This window comes from Plectropomus leopardus, chromosome 5, assembly GCF_008729295.1.
Source record: "Plectropomus leopardus isolate mb chromosome 5, YSFRI_Pleo_2.0, whole genome shotgun sequence".
NCBI lineage: Eukaryota > Metazoa > Chordata > Actinopteri > Perciformes > Serranidae > Plectropomus > Plectropomus leopardus.
The window spans coordinates 27,633,369-27,650,947 of record NC_056467.1 but is presented as its reverse complement, the minus strand read 5'-3'; the positions used below and the strand labels follow the sequence as shown (position 1 = coordinate 27,650,947).

Below are 17,579 nucleotides of genomic sequence, written 5' to 3'. Positions count from 1 at the left end.
TGATGTCCTGATTTTTGTAATATTCAACTCCACCTTGATTAACCTGCACTTTCCCTGCCTATTGAAATCTGCCAAAAACTGCCTCTGATTCATACCCTAAGTCTGGGCTGTTTGTTGAGAGTGCTGCGGGTTGGTATTATGGGGATTATGTGGATTGCTATTACAGGTTTCAGCAGCAGGTCATGCCCAGGGCACTCACCTATGGCAGTGGTGAGGAAGGAGACAGTTTCGGTTTCCTTTCCGTCATTGTAGATGGCCAGGTGCCAGATGCCCGAATCCATGTACTGGATAAAGCCTGTGTCGTGTGTAGTGATGGGTACCAGGCTCCTTTGCATAGCCGCAGGCCCTTCCAGACCATGGATGTCCTGGGCCAGGAGCCGCCGCCCATCCAACAGCTCCACAAAGTCAAACTGCAGACAGACACACAGAAAGTGAGAAAGACTGATAGGTGGACCGCAGACATGCCATTAGAGTGACACATGAGACTTGGGTGCTTTCAGCCCTCTTTATAGCCGAGCATCATTTGGTCTGCATGAATAACTCATCATTCCAGAGGAGCTTGAGTAAGTCTTGGCACATTGTGGCTGGATGGGCTGTGATAATTTCTTAATCCACATATCTTATATGAAAGCCTTGTTTAAAACTATTTAAGTGAAAAAGGGAAGCGGGGGGAAAATATGTAAGTGTGTACCAAATAAAATCTGCAATGATTTGCTTCATATCAGTTGTGACTCAATGAATACCAATGAGATGGCATTTCATTTTCATCTACATAAGGAGGTGGATCTTGACTCATGTGCCACTCTATGTGCTATCAAACAGCATGGAAACTCCTCTCTAGATGACTTCCTTTGAAGTAAAAATGAGACAAACCTGATCTTTTGACCGAAACATAAATCACACTGCGTACTAATGCAAACAAAAATCCTGCTCGGAACAATTTGTTGAACTATAGCTACATTTACAGCACAAATCCAAAGCAGTCAGACATGATTAATAACATGATATATCTGATTCTGTGCTGCACATAGATGGGAAATTAGTGTAAAGAAAAATCTCCCTTTCTTGGCCCCTGAGCCCTGTATCTGTGTGTGATTCATTGATGATATTGAACCTGAAAGAAATTTGCCATAAATCCTTTTCTGCTACAAAGAAACTGATTCATAATACAATAGAGAGATTTATGAATTGGTTTGTATTCATGAAACGCTCCTACATGGTTATATAGATCTTTTTTTTAAACAATATCCCAATTTATATTCTGTGGCAGAGGAAGAACAGAGGAAGCAAGCTGAATCCTTACACTATGCAGACATGATCATAATTGTTTCACACAGTTTCACATTTACAATTTACTATTGTTTTTCCCCAACAAGACACAATGACTTGATGCAAAAAACAATGAAATATGACAACTTAAAACCCTTAAAACATAAAGATTTAAGAACTCTCCTTTCACTCTACTGATAAACACATCAGATTAACAGCATTAACAAAGGATGGAAAAGTGATAAATATTTCCCACCTGTGTGTGTGACGGAGGTAGGCCTCTCCGTCCATAGATTCCCACTAAGGCATCTTTGCTCAGGGACACATTGAACTTCAGGTACATGGGATGATCAATGAAGACCTGGGACCTCCAGAAGATACCAGGAGGAATCTGCTGCGCGACCTTACGCCCCACGTCAATCTCCCCCATATCTATATAGCTGTCATCTGGGAACAAGCTGTCCAATTTGCCTGCATTCGACACAAATAAATCGGTCAAAGAGATCACACCATTAATCCAGCATGTGGAGGGCAGAGAGAGTCAGTCTGCTGAAGCATGATAGTCTGACCATATCACAGATATTCAATCACATCCCTGACAGCCAGAGAAAAAAATGTTATGAATGACCCCTCTGACCATCGCCAGCAATTCTAGTCCCAATTCCAGTGAGAGAGTGCAGAGCTGAGAATAATTTTACTGAACATAAGTCTGATCCTCAACACAATTTCTGTCATGTCCTAAAGTGTTCTGTGTTGATTCCTCTGAAACGGCAACTGAGAAAAAATCTTGCTTCAAACTAAATTATTGGATATTTTTTAATACCTGATAGCACTTATTATTTCAATGCACTGAAATCCTATCATTTAACAGGCGATCATACTTTTGGTTTAGGTATCTGGCTCAAATATTAAATAAATTAAATATTTGTGCACATTTCATAAATCTTGTTCATTAAAGTGAACAGCTCTAAAAATATAATTTACAAGGTTGCACATATGGAGCCAAAATGGTAAGAAAAATACTTGAGAAATACAACCGTGATAAACTACAGATATAATTGAAGTAAAAGTGATAAAGTGGAAACTGTAATTATAGTGGAGAGGGATCTCTAATGCTAGTAGCCGCTCAGGTACTAGGAAATCCACTGCCCAAAAACTGTCCATATGCTCCATAATACACCTTATATTGGACTTTGTGGAAATGGCAACATCTGCTCACCCATGTAGATGAGCTAATTTCAGCGCTGATGTCTACTAAAGCAGACGACGTCCATACAAACTACCCCCAGGACTTTGTAGCTGACACGGTTTTAGGTTACACATGGCACGGCAGATGGCAGTGTTCTCAAAAGTCCATCAGAGGCGATGGGTTTTAACAGAGTAGAAAGGACACACTCCCTGTCTCCCAGATCTGGGCTTTCCATAATGCTACAGCACACTGGCTCATTTTCCACATGTTGGGGTGTGTTTGTATTTATGCAGCACATTAATGGTGTACTCATCAGGCTGTTTAAATAAATCATAAGCCGAGAACAGTGATAATGGGCCTCATGGTTAAATAAATGGTTGTTGTTCTGCAAGCCTAACTACAATATAATGCTTTGATGGAAAGACAAAACTCCAAAAGAGAGAAACTAGGCTGAATTTCAACACATCTGCATCACCTTGATAAAACATCAGATAGCTCATCATTGTTCCTGGTGACAGCACTGCAGAATGAGACTTATTTAGAAAACTATGGCTATTGATTTCCTATCAGCAACGGCTGCCATGCAGGGGTCTAAGCTCAGCTGTAGTCATGCTTGTTGTTAGCTAAACACACTTTCTGCTGTCTGGTAAATGAAAAAGACAACTCCTGGATTCATCTATATGGTAATGACCCCATCTTCTACCTATTGTAGTCTGCCAGTGGCAAATCACATGGTTAAATCTGTGCCCATTTGTTCGAGAATGGAACAGAGCAAACTTTCCTCGAGTCGAGCAGTTGGTACCGTGGGGTGAGCACATGCTTTCTTTGGCTGCCAGGAAAGGCAGCCCAGACTAGGAGATGAAAGGATCACATCCGTTCTGAAGAGGACAGAGTGGCTAATCCCCCTCCAGCCCCTGGATACTCAGTCCCTTAAGCTGCCCCATTTTCTCCCTCCAGGAACAAATAACACTTTCGCACTTACAACAACTTTCATAGGATTACAATGCAGATCTCTTTGCATACCACAGAGACATGTGAACACAATGTGAAACTGGATGACAAAATAATAACAAACTTGCTTGAGCTCCAAAATGTCATCTGTAAACTTTAAGATTTGAAGAACTTTTTTTTTCCTTGTGCAATGTTGTTCTTTTCTGATGTGGATCCAACAGTGTACCAAAGCAAACTGAGAATGACGCAAATCATGCTGCAAAAAATCTGATACATTTGGGTTGGTCTACACAAGTGTTTGTTAAAATATATATATACATATATATATATACATTGGACTGTGGATTTTTAAAGGCCGATATGATAATGATAGCTTTGAACAGGAAAAAGCCGACAGCTGATTAATTTGACAGTATCAGAAATGAAATGAACATCAAATTGAAAAATCATCATCAATCAGAAAATCAAAGAAATAACTAAATAAATATATACATCTGGAACTAAACATCAAAATCAAAGTAATAATTAATTAACAATAAATCAGGAACTGAACATCAAACTAACCATAAAAAAAAATCAAGGTGAGAGTAATCTTTTTTTAAAATTCATTTTGGGATTCTCACAGTGACATAACCTTGACTGCGTGGGAACCCTCATGTAATAATTTTGCATTTTGGGAAACACTTAAAATACTGTCTCAATGTTATATGTAAAAAACAAAACAAAAAAAAACAAGACTAGGTCTTTTTTTGTGTGTGTAAGGGGTTACACACACAAACTTTGGATTTGAAACAGGAAGAGGCAGCATTCACTCACAGACTCACAGACTTTCCCTCTCGTGTTACCAGCGTTTCAGCGATTAATCAACTTAAGTGATAAATCGGTTGACCTCTAGCATTTAAGAAATACATTATCTTTACAAAAGAAAATTGTGCTTACTCTCATCTTTTCCCTTGCGATCAGGTATTTCCAAGCCTGTATTGCCTAGTGGTGGCAAGCTCAGGTCAGTAGGAAATGGTAGGCCACTTGTATTGTCCTCTGACAGCTGGTACATCTGTCTCTGCATGGGTTGCAGGTGCCAGTTTAATCCAAAAAGGTGCATGGCTGAAATATCAAACACAAGAAAACCTTAGAATTAATTTATCACTTCAAATACATTTCATTAATCCAAAAAATTATACCAAATTATAGACGTACAAAGCCCCCCCAAAAAAACCAAAACTCTCAAGGAGCCTTTTATTTTGAGTGGGAGGTAATTATCCAAAGGTGACAGCTGTGAGACGGAGGCAAAGGAAGTAAATTCTAAAGAACAATGAACAATACGTGGTTTAATGGTTAATGGCATTTTTTTCAAAAGTGCTGAGCACCAAGATTAGAAGATAAATGCTATCCTGACCCCATGGGACAACATCTGTCTCACCACCCCAACATCATTATGGACCATCCCTCGAGCCCTGTCATTTTTCCAACCCCATTCCCTTGCAAAACTAGGGAACAAAAGGAAAGAACACATCAGCAAGGAGACACCAGGGTGTTTCAATGTGAACACAGTGGATGAAGCATGCTGATATTTTACAAGGTCGACAAAAGAAATGTCCTTTGGAACAATGGCAGCAGAGTGCAGGACAGAGGAGGAGGGGCTGACCATGACAGATCACCAATAAGAAAATGGACAAGACGAGCTTAGTAAGGCAAAAGCCACCTTGGAAGTCAACAGTCAGCAGAAAAGGCCCAGAAACTCAATATAGCTATTTTATTGGTTTGTTGGTTCTCTTAAGCTTCTCAAGTAAATAGCCACGCAATCCAATTATAAAGAGTGAAATTATCTGACAGTTTCAGACCGAAGCTGGGAGTAAGACCTCTCCAGTCCTCTCAACGTGGTTTACTTCAAATGTGTTTCCTTTTTTTCCCTTTTATAAGAGCATAAACTACTTCTCGTCACCAATAAGCCTGTCAGTGACTGTTCAGACAACACAGAGAATGACCGTGACTGTCATGACTTTGACACATAGAGAAAAAATGATTTATGAGTGGACTTCCAGATCTAACAATGTTATTATTGTACCACGGCAACACAAGCATAAATCAGAACATCTGAACAGGGTTCTGAACATTAATTCAAAGTTAGAACACACCTAAGTTTAATATTATTTTTTTTGTTTATAAGAAGAGTTGTCGCTTATTTATTTTTGTTTCATTTTGGTAAATTTTGCCAATTAACAAGCGAACAAATAAAAAATTAAAATGGGCTTGTGTGGTGTTATTGTTAAACAAAATCTTGTTTAGCAGTCATCCAATAATGTTACGATGCAAAGAAACAGGAAACTCCACCTCACTTTATCTAATTTTCCAACTGTTATCTACATACAACTGTTGAGCAACTTCTCAACTGAAACACTTGAAAAAAAAGTTTTTACTTTGCATCATGTTGTATTTTTAAATCTATGTGTGTATGTCTAATTCTTTTCTTAAGGTGAGGTCCTTAGGAAAGCCAATTGTGGGTTTCTACCTGACCTTCACATAATTTATATCCCCTTTCTTTGTTTTTTTTTTCTTCTTCATATCTAAACATGCAAATAACTGACACGTAAGAAGACAAAAAGGGGTTCTCTGGCATCTTTCAGCAACGTGCAGTGGAATACGGTGCTTTTTAGTGATGGGCGGAGTGATTCTTTTCACATTATAGATACCTTTGAGTTAGTATGTCAATGTATCGAACCGTTCCAGTTTTGTTACTTTTTGCCAAGTATGGTGTCAGTTTCTCTTTGACACTATGTTGTGGTGTATTTTCAACAGCTAATGCTGCCTGCCCCAGAAAACTTCTCTTTCATGCATTACCAGTCATCATGCATAAGTTTACATTAATGAAGATAAAATATGAATTTTAATGCATTGATTTAGCATTCCACTTGTATGTAGCTGGCTTTGTAGGTTCAATACAATGTTACACAGATGTAACTGACCAAAGATTGGTCATTCTTTGAGCGACAAGTAGCAAACATTATCTATTAATGTAATCTTAATATAATCTGAAAATTAGTGAAGTTTGTGATCATACGTCATGGTTTAACTGATCTTTTTCCCTTTCTCTTCATTATTAATGTGCTGTTCAAATGTTCTAAGCAATGAAATACAATACAGCTTCTTTGAAGCGTCTGTTGTTTTCACATTACAATTTAAAGCTCATGAATACATTGAAGTACAAAAAACATGTGAATGCACTACCGGCCTTGGCTGGAGTTGGGTCTGATTTGATTGCTTCTTATCCAATCACCTTAGAAGGCAGCGTAAGCAGTTCATTAAGAACACAGCAAGTGGAAAAAGTTGAGGGTTCGTGAACACTCAGCTGTTTGGCAGGCTACATATACACAGACATGTAGTGGCCACTAAAAAGAGTCATTAAAGGAGATTTGTTTGTTCATTTCGCCCATCACTATTGCTTCTCAGGGCAAGAAGAAAGAACTTCAAAAAACAGCCCTTGATAGTGCAAACAGCCAATGCTTCAACACTACGGTGTATTCATCAGAGTCGAAAAATGTGCTTTAGTAATAGGCATATACGAATGCGAAGACCCTATGTTGCTTCATTAAGCAACGGATATCTTATTAAATCCCTCCACTTCAAAATCATAACTGATCCCCCATGAATAAGAGAAGGTTTAGTTGTCCAGGCTCAGCTATTAACTTCAAATTGACTGAAACCACCACATAAACCTTACAAGTGGCACATCAAACCAAACTATAGTGTCTGATGAATGGAATACATTGGGTAGTTCCCAGAGGAACCTCCATCAAACACAGATTGTATTAGAGAACGCTACCCGTCCTGCTTACTCCATTAAGATGTCTATAAGCAGTTGGCCCAAGATTATAAGTCTGTCTTTATAAAACTGGATGCATGTTCAAAGAATAGCTAATATTTTCATGATGCACACTAGATAAACAGCACCACCTGAAATATGGTTTCAGGTGTGAAAAAAAGATAGGAAGCAATCGTGTGTTTATGAGGCAAAACACTGCACAGACATTCCCTAAGATGATAAAAGTTCAAGTGCAATATCAGCATCTGTTCTGTGTCTGTCCAGTGCCTGTGGAAGTGACTGTGTCAGTGGAGGACAACTAGTGAAGAGACAGATGGCTTTGTTTGTCATTTTGCAAGCTCCAGAAAGACATTCCTTTTGATTTGTAGCTCTACATTGACTGGCGAAATTGGAGAAAAAAAGTTAGTGTATGTTGCTGGCAAGAATCGACGCAAAGTCACCAAGCATGGTGTCATTCCAAGTGTCCTAGTAATCACGTCTTTGTGAGCCCCATTCTTCATCCCATCCGTCCCTGAGGCCTCTAATGATAAATGGTTGAGGAGGCCTCCCCCTCCCATCCTAAATCCAAAGATTTACTTCAACGCCTTCTTGGTATCTGCGATATGCAGAGCATTGGACACGAGCCAGTGAAGGACCTCCTGATTTTGTTTTGCTTGTTTTTTAAACTTTGCAAACGTTGTGCAATGACACTCAGAAAGCTGCCGCAATTGGCTGCAAAATAAAGACAGGTTGTAGGAATAACAAGGTACTTCTAATGAGACGGCCACTGGCAGAAACAAGCTGTGTCTGCGTTCCAGCATTGCCACTGACCTGTCAAGAGTACTGCACTTTTTAGCTTCGCCCATTTTGTCCTTAGCACATGTTGTGCCCTCCTTTTGCTTATCTCTTGGCAGGAAGTTGGGTCACGCCATGTGCCAATTAGGGAACAGAGATACTGTAGTAGAAGACTTCTCAGCCAATCTGAGGAAGTCAGCGCTTATTGCTGTGGGTCATCTGCCAGCATTCCTGTGCTTCTATCCTCTGATCTGAGGAGCACTTTCCAACTAGTGCACACTTCAAGGGAAGCTATGATGAGTAGAGCCCTTTTTTCTCAACTTACTGGTCAAAATCATCAAATACTGTGAGCATCAAAAAAGGCAAACTATCTTGAGGTATTTAAAAAAAAAAAGGTCAGCATAGAATGCAGTCCCTTAGATACCTCAGACTGAAAATGATTTTAACCATATGGTTAATTAATCTCTTCCAAATAGGTGCTGAACATGGCAGCAATCAGTTGCTCATTTGTCATCTAACTGCATTTACACCTCTCACACTGGCAGTTTACAGTGTTAATCACCAAAGTCATCATTTTGTGAATTCTGTTTATTTGCACTCAATTTAAATTTTCCATGTAAAACGTTGGGGCAATATATAGTCTCTCTAGCATCACATTATTTCATCACTGACATGCTACATTTTTTAAAAACAATGCAACTTACAAAGACAAACATCCGCTTGTATCTAGCTTATATATTGCATGGGAGATGTTATAATCTGCATTAACACCTGGGACAAATGATTCTGCAGTAGTCATAGGTATGTATTGGCAGTTCCAAGTGAGCACGAGATCAATATGATATGGCAATCAGATAAAACATGGTGCTTGCGCTAATTTTATACAATGGTGGTGCCACAAAATACCATCCATCTCCGTCCAAACAGCGCTCAAACACTGTTCAAAATTAGTCATCTACAGGTTCGAAAGAAAAACAGATAAGTAATAACATAACACTTTATCTGGCCTTCATTTTAATTGTTTACTGACCCTCTTTTCCTGCAGTGACATTGAACATGACAGGCCAGAAAAAAAAGGACCCCCCCCACCCCCTAAAGGGTATACCGCAGATTTACTAGGACACCAAATGTGAGTTTTGTTTAGGCTTGGGCTAATGCATTTTCTTCTTGTAGAATTGGGCCATTAGAATTCTGGTTTAAATAAATCTTTTAAAAATCCATGCTGGGGAGAACTTATTATCTACAATGGCTATTATCACTGAGCAAATGTTAAAAGGGCTTGCCATTGACTTTGTATAGTACTGCTATAGTGATTCAGATCTTTTTTTTTTTCATTGTCGATTTGCTTACTGTTTATTCTGTGTGTTATGTTATTATGTTTATATGGGTTTTCACTTTTGTAAAGTGTCTTTGAGTACCTTTTAAAAGCACTTTATAAATAAAATGTATAATTTTTCTCAATAGGCTATGTACATAAATTATCAACTTTTAAAATTCTACATTCTGTTTAACCATTATTATTTTTAAGTCATGTGTGAAAATATATACAATAATAATATAACATATTCTTATTTTCATAAATACATATCTAAAATTATGTTATAGAATTATTATAATTTTAAGCACTTTTTTTTTTTAGCAAAAACATATCTTCATTTCTTTTTTACAAAATTTTTGCTTTTGTCTTATTTTTTTGTTGTTTTTTTTTTTTTTGCTCATTGCCTTCTTGTGTGTCTGAAAGAAATCAGCCTATTTGCTCAGGTTTCAAAGGGTTAATTATAGAAATCATTTATTAACTCATTATCAACTAACCTATTAGTTAAATTTATTAACTAGTAGGTGTAGAAAATGAACTTGTTCCTAGCTCTGAGTCATAGCACTGCTACTGTGCTATATTTGCAACAAGATACTAAAAAACAATCAAGAAACAACTTGTATAACTGACTGCAGCTTATGCGTTGTTTATGCTTTTGCTTAATTTATGCTTAAGATGACACTTTCATTATCAATCAGCAAACAAGCTTTTAACACTTATGATGCATCAGGGAGCATTTCCTCTGGTAACCCTGTACTTGATCGGAAGGCATATAGGTCAGTATGTTACAGCATAACTGTTTTTTACTTTGTTTGTTTGTTTTGTACAGCTTGGGAATTAGTTTAGTATAGGTCAGTGACCAATGCCATAGAGTATCTTACATGAATGTTGCATAATGCACAATTTTATAAATGATCAATATGTGGTACAGAGTCCAACTGCTATCTGTCTACTGCAGCCAGTCCAGATCCATATTCCCTGTGCCCTGACCACATCCAAACAAGAACCTCCTCCATCTACCACAACAGGTCACGGTCTGACCTGGGTTTGTAATTTGTAAATCAAGCTTGCTTGTCAATATTTAAATACTCTATCACGCACATGAACATAATAATATTACATGTTTGTAACAACATACAGCAAGCGGTGCAGCGCTAAATGCTTGGCAGGTATATGTGGCTAATGTGCTTCCTAATTTTCACCAATAAGGAACAATTAATTGCGAATGTCCAGTGTTTCACTAATGTTTGCCGGTAACATAAAAGCACATATTGTTTAATTGTTCTGCATGCTTAAATTACATGCAATGTTATGTTGGCACATTAGTAGGACAATAACAGCTTGCTAGGTAAGTACTATAACCAAGCAGACCAATGCAGGGAATGTAGATGTGTATGCTGCATATAGGACTATAGGTATCAGTGTAAGATAAGCAGAATAACGTCTTTTTCTTGGCCATTTAAGTATTTCATTGCATCATAAATAGGCACTTTGTACTTGAGTGATTTTTGGTCTTCAGATCTAGACAATAGTTAAGATTGATTTAACTTTCACAGTAAAAGCAGCTGAGTATTTCCTTACAACTGCAAATAAGTTGACTGTGTACTTTCTTCATTTAGAGAAACACCAGTACTGTAGATACTGCAAATATTGCATTGGAGCAATAAAAAGCCAAAGCAAACAATGCAGTAAAATTCTTAAGTACTGAAACACAGACAAACAGGTAAAATCTGTGTTGCAGAGCAGCTTTTTCTGGGCTGGATAATCATGCAGTGAAAATATTTCTGAGGCCCAACCTTTTTGTCCTTGGCTGGATACCCAGGGTGAATAGAAGTGAACGCAGGAGGATACTGATGACCTTAAAATGAGGCACATATAACAAATGTGGTAATGATAGAGCGACCACAGAGAAAATAGTGCCATGTTCAACCCCCGACCTTTTTGTACTTCAAAATGTGCCGGTTTTACAAAGCTGTGACAAAATAAGACCATGCTGTAAGTCAAAACATCTGTCATGAGCCATAATTGGGTTCATTAGACATCTCACCCAGAGTTCCCAATTACAGGCCTCAATAATTAATTGCACTTGAATTAAATGTATTTTCTCATCAGCATTTAATTAAATTTGGCCCTCATTCTTGATTGGAAATTCTGATCTTCGGATGAGGTTTGGTCTCCAACATGTTTACTTGTGGTGCATCGGGAGCTGGTCTGAGTTTTGCAGGGTATAATTACACAGTCTGATTAAGCACTATCAGGCTGATGGGGCTCTGGCTTTTGGCCAAGTCAAAGCAGTAAACTGTAAATACGTACTGTATCTCTACTTCTGCAGCCAAACCACACTGCTGATGTCTGAAAAACAAGCCAAACCAGAACTTCCTCACACCCACCACCCCTGGTTTGAATTTGCTGGATGCATAGCTAATCACCATGAGCAGCAACCAGCTGATTCTTTTTAATTCCAACGCTGTTCTGAAATTCAGATTAAACAATTTAAATGGCTCTGGTGACAAAAAACGAATAATCAGATTTTACTTCATTTGGCCTCAAGGAGAAGCAGAAACGATTGCTTTTGTTATTGTTACAGCATAATGCATATCTATAACAAATGTCCTCAATGAAAAATTCATTTATCTCACTGATGAAGGCCATGCAGAAGGATCTGGCTTTTCATTCACTGGCTTCATGGATATGAACGACAATGTTCTCACCATCCTTCTATTCAAAAAACTATTTCTTTCTCAAAGCGAGGACGAATTTAACAGCAACCATTTATATGTTAAACAGGTATTCAAAGCCAATCAGATGTATATTATATAGGGAAACATATATTAAAAAGAAGTGAGCATCAACTCCTTCTTTGAATTCGTAACAATGAACCAGACAGAACTCTTATCACTTAAATAACAAAAGGTACTGTTATCTTTTTTACCTAGATCAACAAATCCGTGGAAACGTCTGGCAATCGAGGCAACAAGGATATTCAAATCCAAACCTCAAACATATCTGACAATACATTTTGAGAATCTTTACCTTCTTTTCTCTCCCCTCAGCACACTACAGGAACCCTTTGTCCTGAACCCTGTCACTCAATCCTTTTAAATATTCTTTGTGTTATCATTCCTTCCTACTCTGGTCTTGTTCATCATATCCTCATCCCCAACCTTGGCCAAAATCATAGCACAAAGTCAGTCAAGGTGTGGTGTACTTATCTCACCCATACCCCCAAACCTGCCACAAAACCCACTAACCTCACATTTTCTTTGGACCTCTTCCCACAATCTTCTCTGTTTCACATCCTTTCTCTATTACTGCAGATGCTGCTATCATTACTGGTTGCTGCAAAATGCTAAACTCTGTTGTATTCCTTTTTGTGTGTAACTAATAACAACAAACAGTGTCTGACAAACTGATTTGTATTTTGCTATGCTTTCACTTTCACATTCAGGGCATTATTACTGCAGTAAGTCACTACTTGCTATGTAAAGAAATAAAGGAGTAACAGTGTCCTGAGCAGACACTAGGCGGATTTCCATTAACCCTCAAATTGCGCCAACTGAAATTGCGGATAAAAAACCAAATGGAAAAATGTCAATATAAAAGTTATTGCACTAAGGTTTTTACACTCACATGTGGTGGTATTTAGGGTGATTTGAAAAAGCCATGTTTCACAAAACTGCAATGGAAGCACTTTTTTTTTTTTGCTTTTATAAATCACATGATGCTATGGCTTGTTGGTAGGAACTGGCTCCCTTGGGCAAGATGCAGCAGGTGTTACATGGGGTGACCCCTGCCATGTATAGGGGGCTTGCATTTCTGTTATCGCTCACATTACACGCCTACATCACCTCTGATTGGAAATAATGACTGCTAGTGCGGTGGCTGCAATAGAAATAAACATGCTAATGTTTTGAAAATGCATCGCATAACATCACTTAATGGAAACGCAGTCATCTCGCAATTGTATTTCATCGACATTTCAAAAACATAAACACAAACTTAAGTTTTGTGCAAATCTGTAATGTAAACCTACCTAATGAAGTAACCTTTGTGTTTTGTTATCTCAGCTTCTCGGTGGTTTGTTGTGGTAAGTACATCCCAATCGCTAGTTAATTGCAACTGCTTTGAACTGCGCTCATATGGCAGTTACCACTGATATTGGGGCGACATAGTTGCAAAAGCTTAGCGCCCATCCCTGCAGTTCCCCTCTGTAAATACGGCTAGCTCTGTCAGCACTGTTGTTGTTGTTTATCATTGGAGTTACCTCTCTTAGCTGCTAGCCACCGGCTCAGCCAGCTCCATTTTGAGAAACATGTCCAGACAACTCGTATGCTCTGAATTTCAGGGGAAACATCATCACAGCAATTGCAAAATGTTTTGCCTTTATCAACTTCTTCTTTTACAAGTGAAATGTTGTGTTAACCATCTTGTATATAGATCACACAGATAAATTAGAGACTGTATCATCAGATATGAACACTTTTCCCTTAGGGAGCAACAGCAGTCATACAGAGCAGAACTGATTTAATAGCTTAACTCAGTTATCACAGCTGATAGTCCTCACCCAGCTGGGACCTGGTTATGCTGGTCAGGGAATCTTAAATCAAATAAGATGAATATTCTAACTGTGCAAGTCCTCTCTTGTGTGATAGCTGATGTCTTTTTAATTCATTCCCTATCTGACCTATTCACAAGAGCAAGACACTGGATTGCCCATCTCTGCAGATTCAGTCAACCCAATCTATGAATGATAATGTTATTTCAGACGAGGTGTGTGGGCAAGGAGTCAATCTATGAGTCCCTATATAGCTACGCTCTCAATAAGGCGCAGAGTGCAGATTCAACACTATTAAAACGGATGATGGAGGGAACACAATAGAGCATGGAGTTATCCTATGTCTGCAGTAAAGCAAGGGGTGGGGCTGGGGGCGGATAGGTGGAGGCGCTCACCCTGGTGTGTAGAAGCATCAGAGGTGACTCACCAATAAAGTAGGCCAACAGGAACAGCAGTGTTACTGAGATGAGGATGGCACTGAGAGCAGCACATTTCCAGTTGCAGTGCTTGTAGGGTTTCTTCAGGCTGAAGGCAGGTCGAGAGAAGGTGTTTCGAGGCAGAGGGCGTGGGGGAGGCGAGTATACCGTGCTGGAGGTCAAAGGGTATCCTGGTGATGTTGTGCAATACATTGGTGATGTTCCACCCGGTTTGAACAAGAAGTGCCTAGAAACAAAACACATTTTTTTATTAGACCAAACAGAAACACTCATTTCTCAGGGCTGTCTCTCACAATAACACTGTATGTCACTGTCTATGCAAGTGCAGTCCCTTCCACTGGTAAGTCATTCTGTTTCCAAGCACATTCAATACTGTTACCATAGTCACGCTACTGCTAGATTAGTGAGAATCTTAAAGCATACTGGCTTTTGCTCAGCCAAAACAGTGAATCAATATTAAATCTAATTTACAGGACTAGTGACCACAGCTGGCTCTTGTTTACGGATTCATGCCAGCGTTGTGAAGAGTAATTCCCAGTAACTGTGTGTCAAGGCAGTCCTCAGAAGAGATACTGTACATAAGTCTGCAGGATGGAGATGAGCAGATTTATTCGCCCTTGAAGAACATGCCTGGCTATCTCAGAAAACGAGTACAGCTTCATGTCGAAAGCCGTATGATCAGCCCATCATAGACTCAGTGGCAGTGGCACTGTTGTCAAGGCTGTTTTACTGACAAGTTTTACAAGAAGCTCTTGAGCAACAGTGACATGAACGTGATTGAATGTCACATTACAATGTATGATGTGTAAAGTCACAGAGACCATATTGTATCTATAAATATCAGGACAAATCTCTTGACATGTCCTATTCCAGTAATAGGAGATAAAAATGGGCAACTGTGTTTCATAAAGTGGTCATGCTTTACATAGAGTAACACAAGCCAACAATGTGACTTCAAGGAATACTTCACCTACAGAATGATCATTTGTATATATATAACTCACCCAGTGTTACACTGAATTCATGATGAAAACTCTCAAACAACTCATGCAGTTTAATTCAAGTTCTATTTATTCAGCTGTATGCTTAGTACTTCCAAAACACATGCATTTTCCCTCAAACTTTACTATTTAAAATAGTTTGCATAATGTCTGGGCAAGCGCATGCATTTGAACCGTAATTGTTTAGCATCATGCAACACTTGTACTCCTTGTCTGTGCATGAACCTGTTTTTGCAGAAGTGTTTCATTTGTGATTAGTACAACATTGTGAAACCCTTTTTTTGGGTGGAGGCTTCAAATAAGCTCGCTTGTTTTTTTCCTCTCCCTGAACTGGATACTGTGTTATTTTTTTGTATTCACTTTGTGTATTTTTAAATTGTGCAAAATGAAAAATCCAATCTATTCTAAATAGGAAGGTTTTAGGCCTAGTCCACAAGTACAGGATGATATCTGAAAATGTATATTTTTCTATGCTTTCGCCTTTTGTGCATTAACAAAACTGTGTTTTAGGTCACTAAAAACAGACGTTTTATACAACTTTGCTTGCAATGTCTGAGTACAGTTCATATTTGAACAGATACTAATACAAGTTCAAGTTTCAGTACCTGGAATTTAGTACCTCTTCCTAATGTTATGTTTTTTCAGTACTTTGCTTTTTCTATATTAACAAAAATTCCATTTTTGAACAAGCTGCAGCAGTAGACTAAAGAGTAGTTCTGCTCTTTCCTAATTACACAAAGAGCTAATATTATGTCCTTTTGTCTGCTTGTGTGTATGTATGCATGTTTGCTCACCTATCTGTTACTAAAATAATATAGAAAAGAAAATCGACCAGATGTTGATACTATTGGCTCACTGGGAAGCTAACGAATCAGCTACCCTGCTTCAGAGAGATGAAGTAGAAGCCAACAGCTCTGCAGAGCCTCACTGCCAGCCTCAGAGCTCCGTGGCTGAATTCTAGGCTTTGGGGTGTTGCATAGCACTTCCGCCTCTTGTCTAAAGCAGATGCACTCTGAGGTATCGACAATTGGCACCGATGGATTCAATGTGAATCGGTATTCGGTGGTACCTTTGTAATTTGGTCGGTACCTTTAAAAGTACAAGTCCAGTACCGAACCCTCATGTGTGCCAATATCTCCTTTGTGAGGTGCACAAATAAGCTATATTTCACACAATGGCAGACGTGACATAGTGCTGGCTCTATCCTTATTAACAGGACCTTCTACATATTTACACATAAATATACACAGTTAGATTTCCACTGACTGTACAGAGACGTCAGAACGTGCTCAGGTCACTGCTACAGGTAGCCTTCCAGTAATGTTTTTTTTAGGCCTCTGATAGGCCAACATGTTCTTCTTTGGGTGGCTTTAAGGTTGAGGTTATACGGGCATCTATTGGTTTGTTTTGCTCTTCACAGCGCTAATAGTGTAGCCTTTTTTTTTCTTTAATAAAACTGTGTGTGTAAAAATGCATGTGTTTGGTAAGTACTGAGCATATGACTAGATAAATTAAAGGATTATACTGCACAGGTTGTATGATGAAAATGGAACTTTTGATATAGTTTTGCTGTTGTTAAATGAGGTACCCTTTTAATCCAATTTATCAAGAATTTTCTCTGTTTTTGGATTCTTCATTCACTGTGGAGGCTTGAGAGAAAATCACAAATTTACCATAACACAGGGTGAATAATTGATATACAAATGCTCATTCTTTGAAGTATTTCTTAAATGCAAAATGTCAGTTGTATCAAACAGGGAAGGGACAAAAACAAGATTCTAGCACTGCAGGAGACATACACTAATGATTGACAGTATTTCAAAACAGAGGATGTTTGATGGAAAAATAGCACAGGCATCACTATTGTTTTATTGGCAAAGCACATTCTGACAGTAGCGTGTGAGCCTGATAGCAAACATGCAACATACCCTTCGTTGTACGAGGCATCGTGACGTGCTGATGCCAGAATGTCCATCTCAATGAGGTTGTCCTGTAAAGTCTCTAGGAATGTCTGCTTTGCTATGTTTCTACATACAGGTGGAAAGATGGATATGAAGCTGGTGTGAGATGTTCATGCAAGAAACACAGAAATGCCAATACAGTATGTGATCACCAAGCAACATCAACAGCAACTGACAAATGGAAATCAAGACAAACAGCGTGGGACAAAGTAACCAAGGCCCTTATGGAACTACTTCTACAAAGGTGTGAGACAAATAACATCTAGCTCTCTTGTTCCCTTCTGTTGGGCACTACCATACCTTGTTT

The 17,579-nt window shown here is 38.7% G+C and overlaps 1 protein-coding gene across 1 annotated transcript in view; it reads right to left on the bottom strand.

The window, feature by feature from the left end:
• Positions 1–17,579, bottom strand: part of tenm4 (teneurin transmembrane protein 4) — a 195,079-nt gene that overhangs the window by 88,384 nt on the left and 89,116 nt on the right. The window contains exons 6-10 of the mRNA XM_042486820.1: positions 17,240–17,338; positions 14,301–14,536; positions 4,349–4,513; positions 1,526–1,740; positions 200–410 (exon numbers count right to left, since the gene is read on the bottom strand). Of these exons, the coding sequence (XP_042342754.1) occupies positions 200–410; positions 1,526–1,740; positions 4,349–4,513; positions 14,301–14,536; positions 17,240–17,338 (926 nt within the window). The remainder of the gene's footprint in view (positions 1–199; positions 411–1,525; positions 1,741–4,348; positions 4,514–14,300; positions 14,537–17,239; positions 17,339–17,579) is intronic.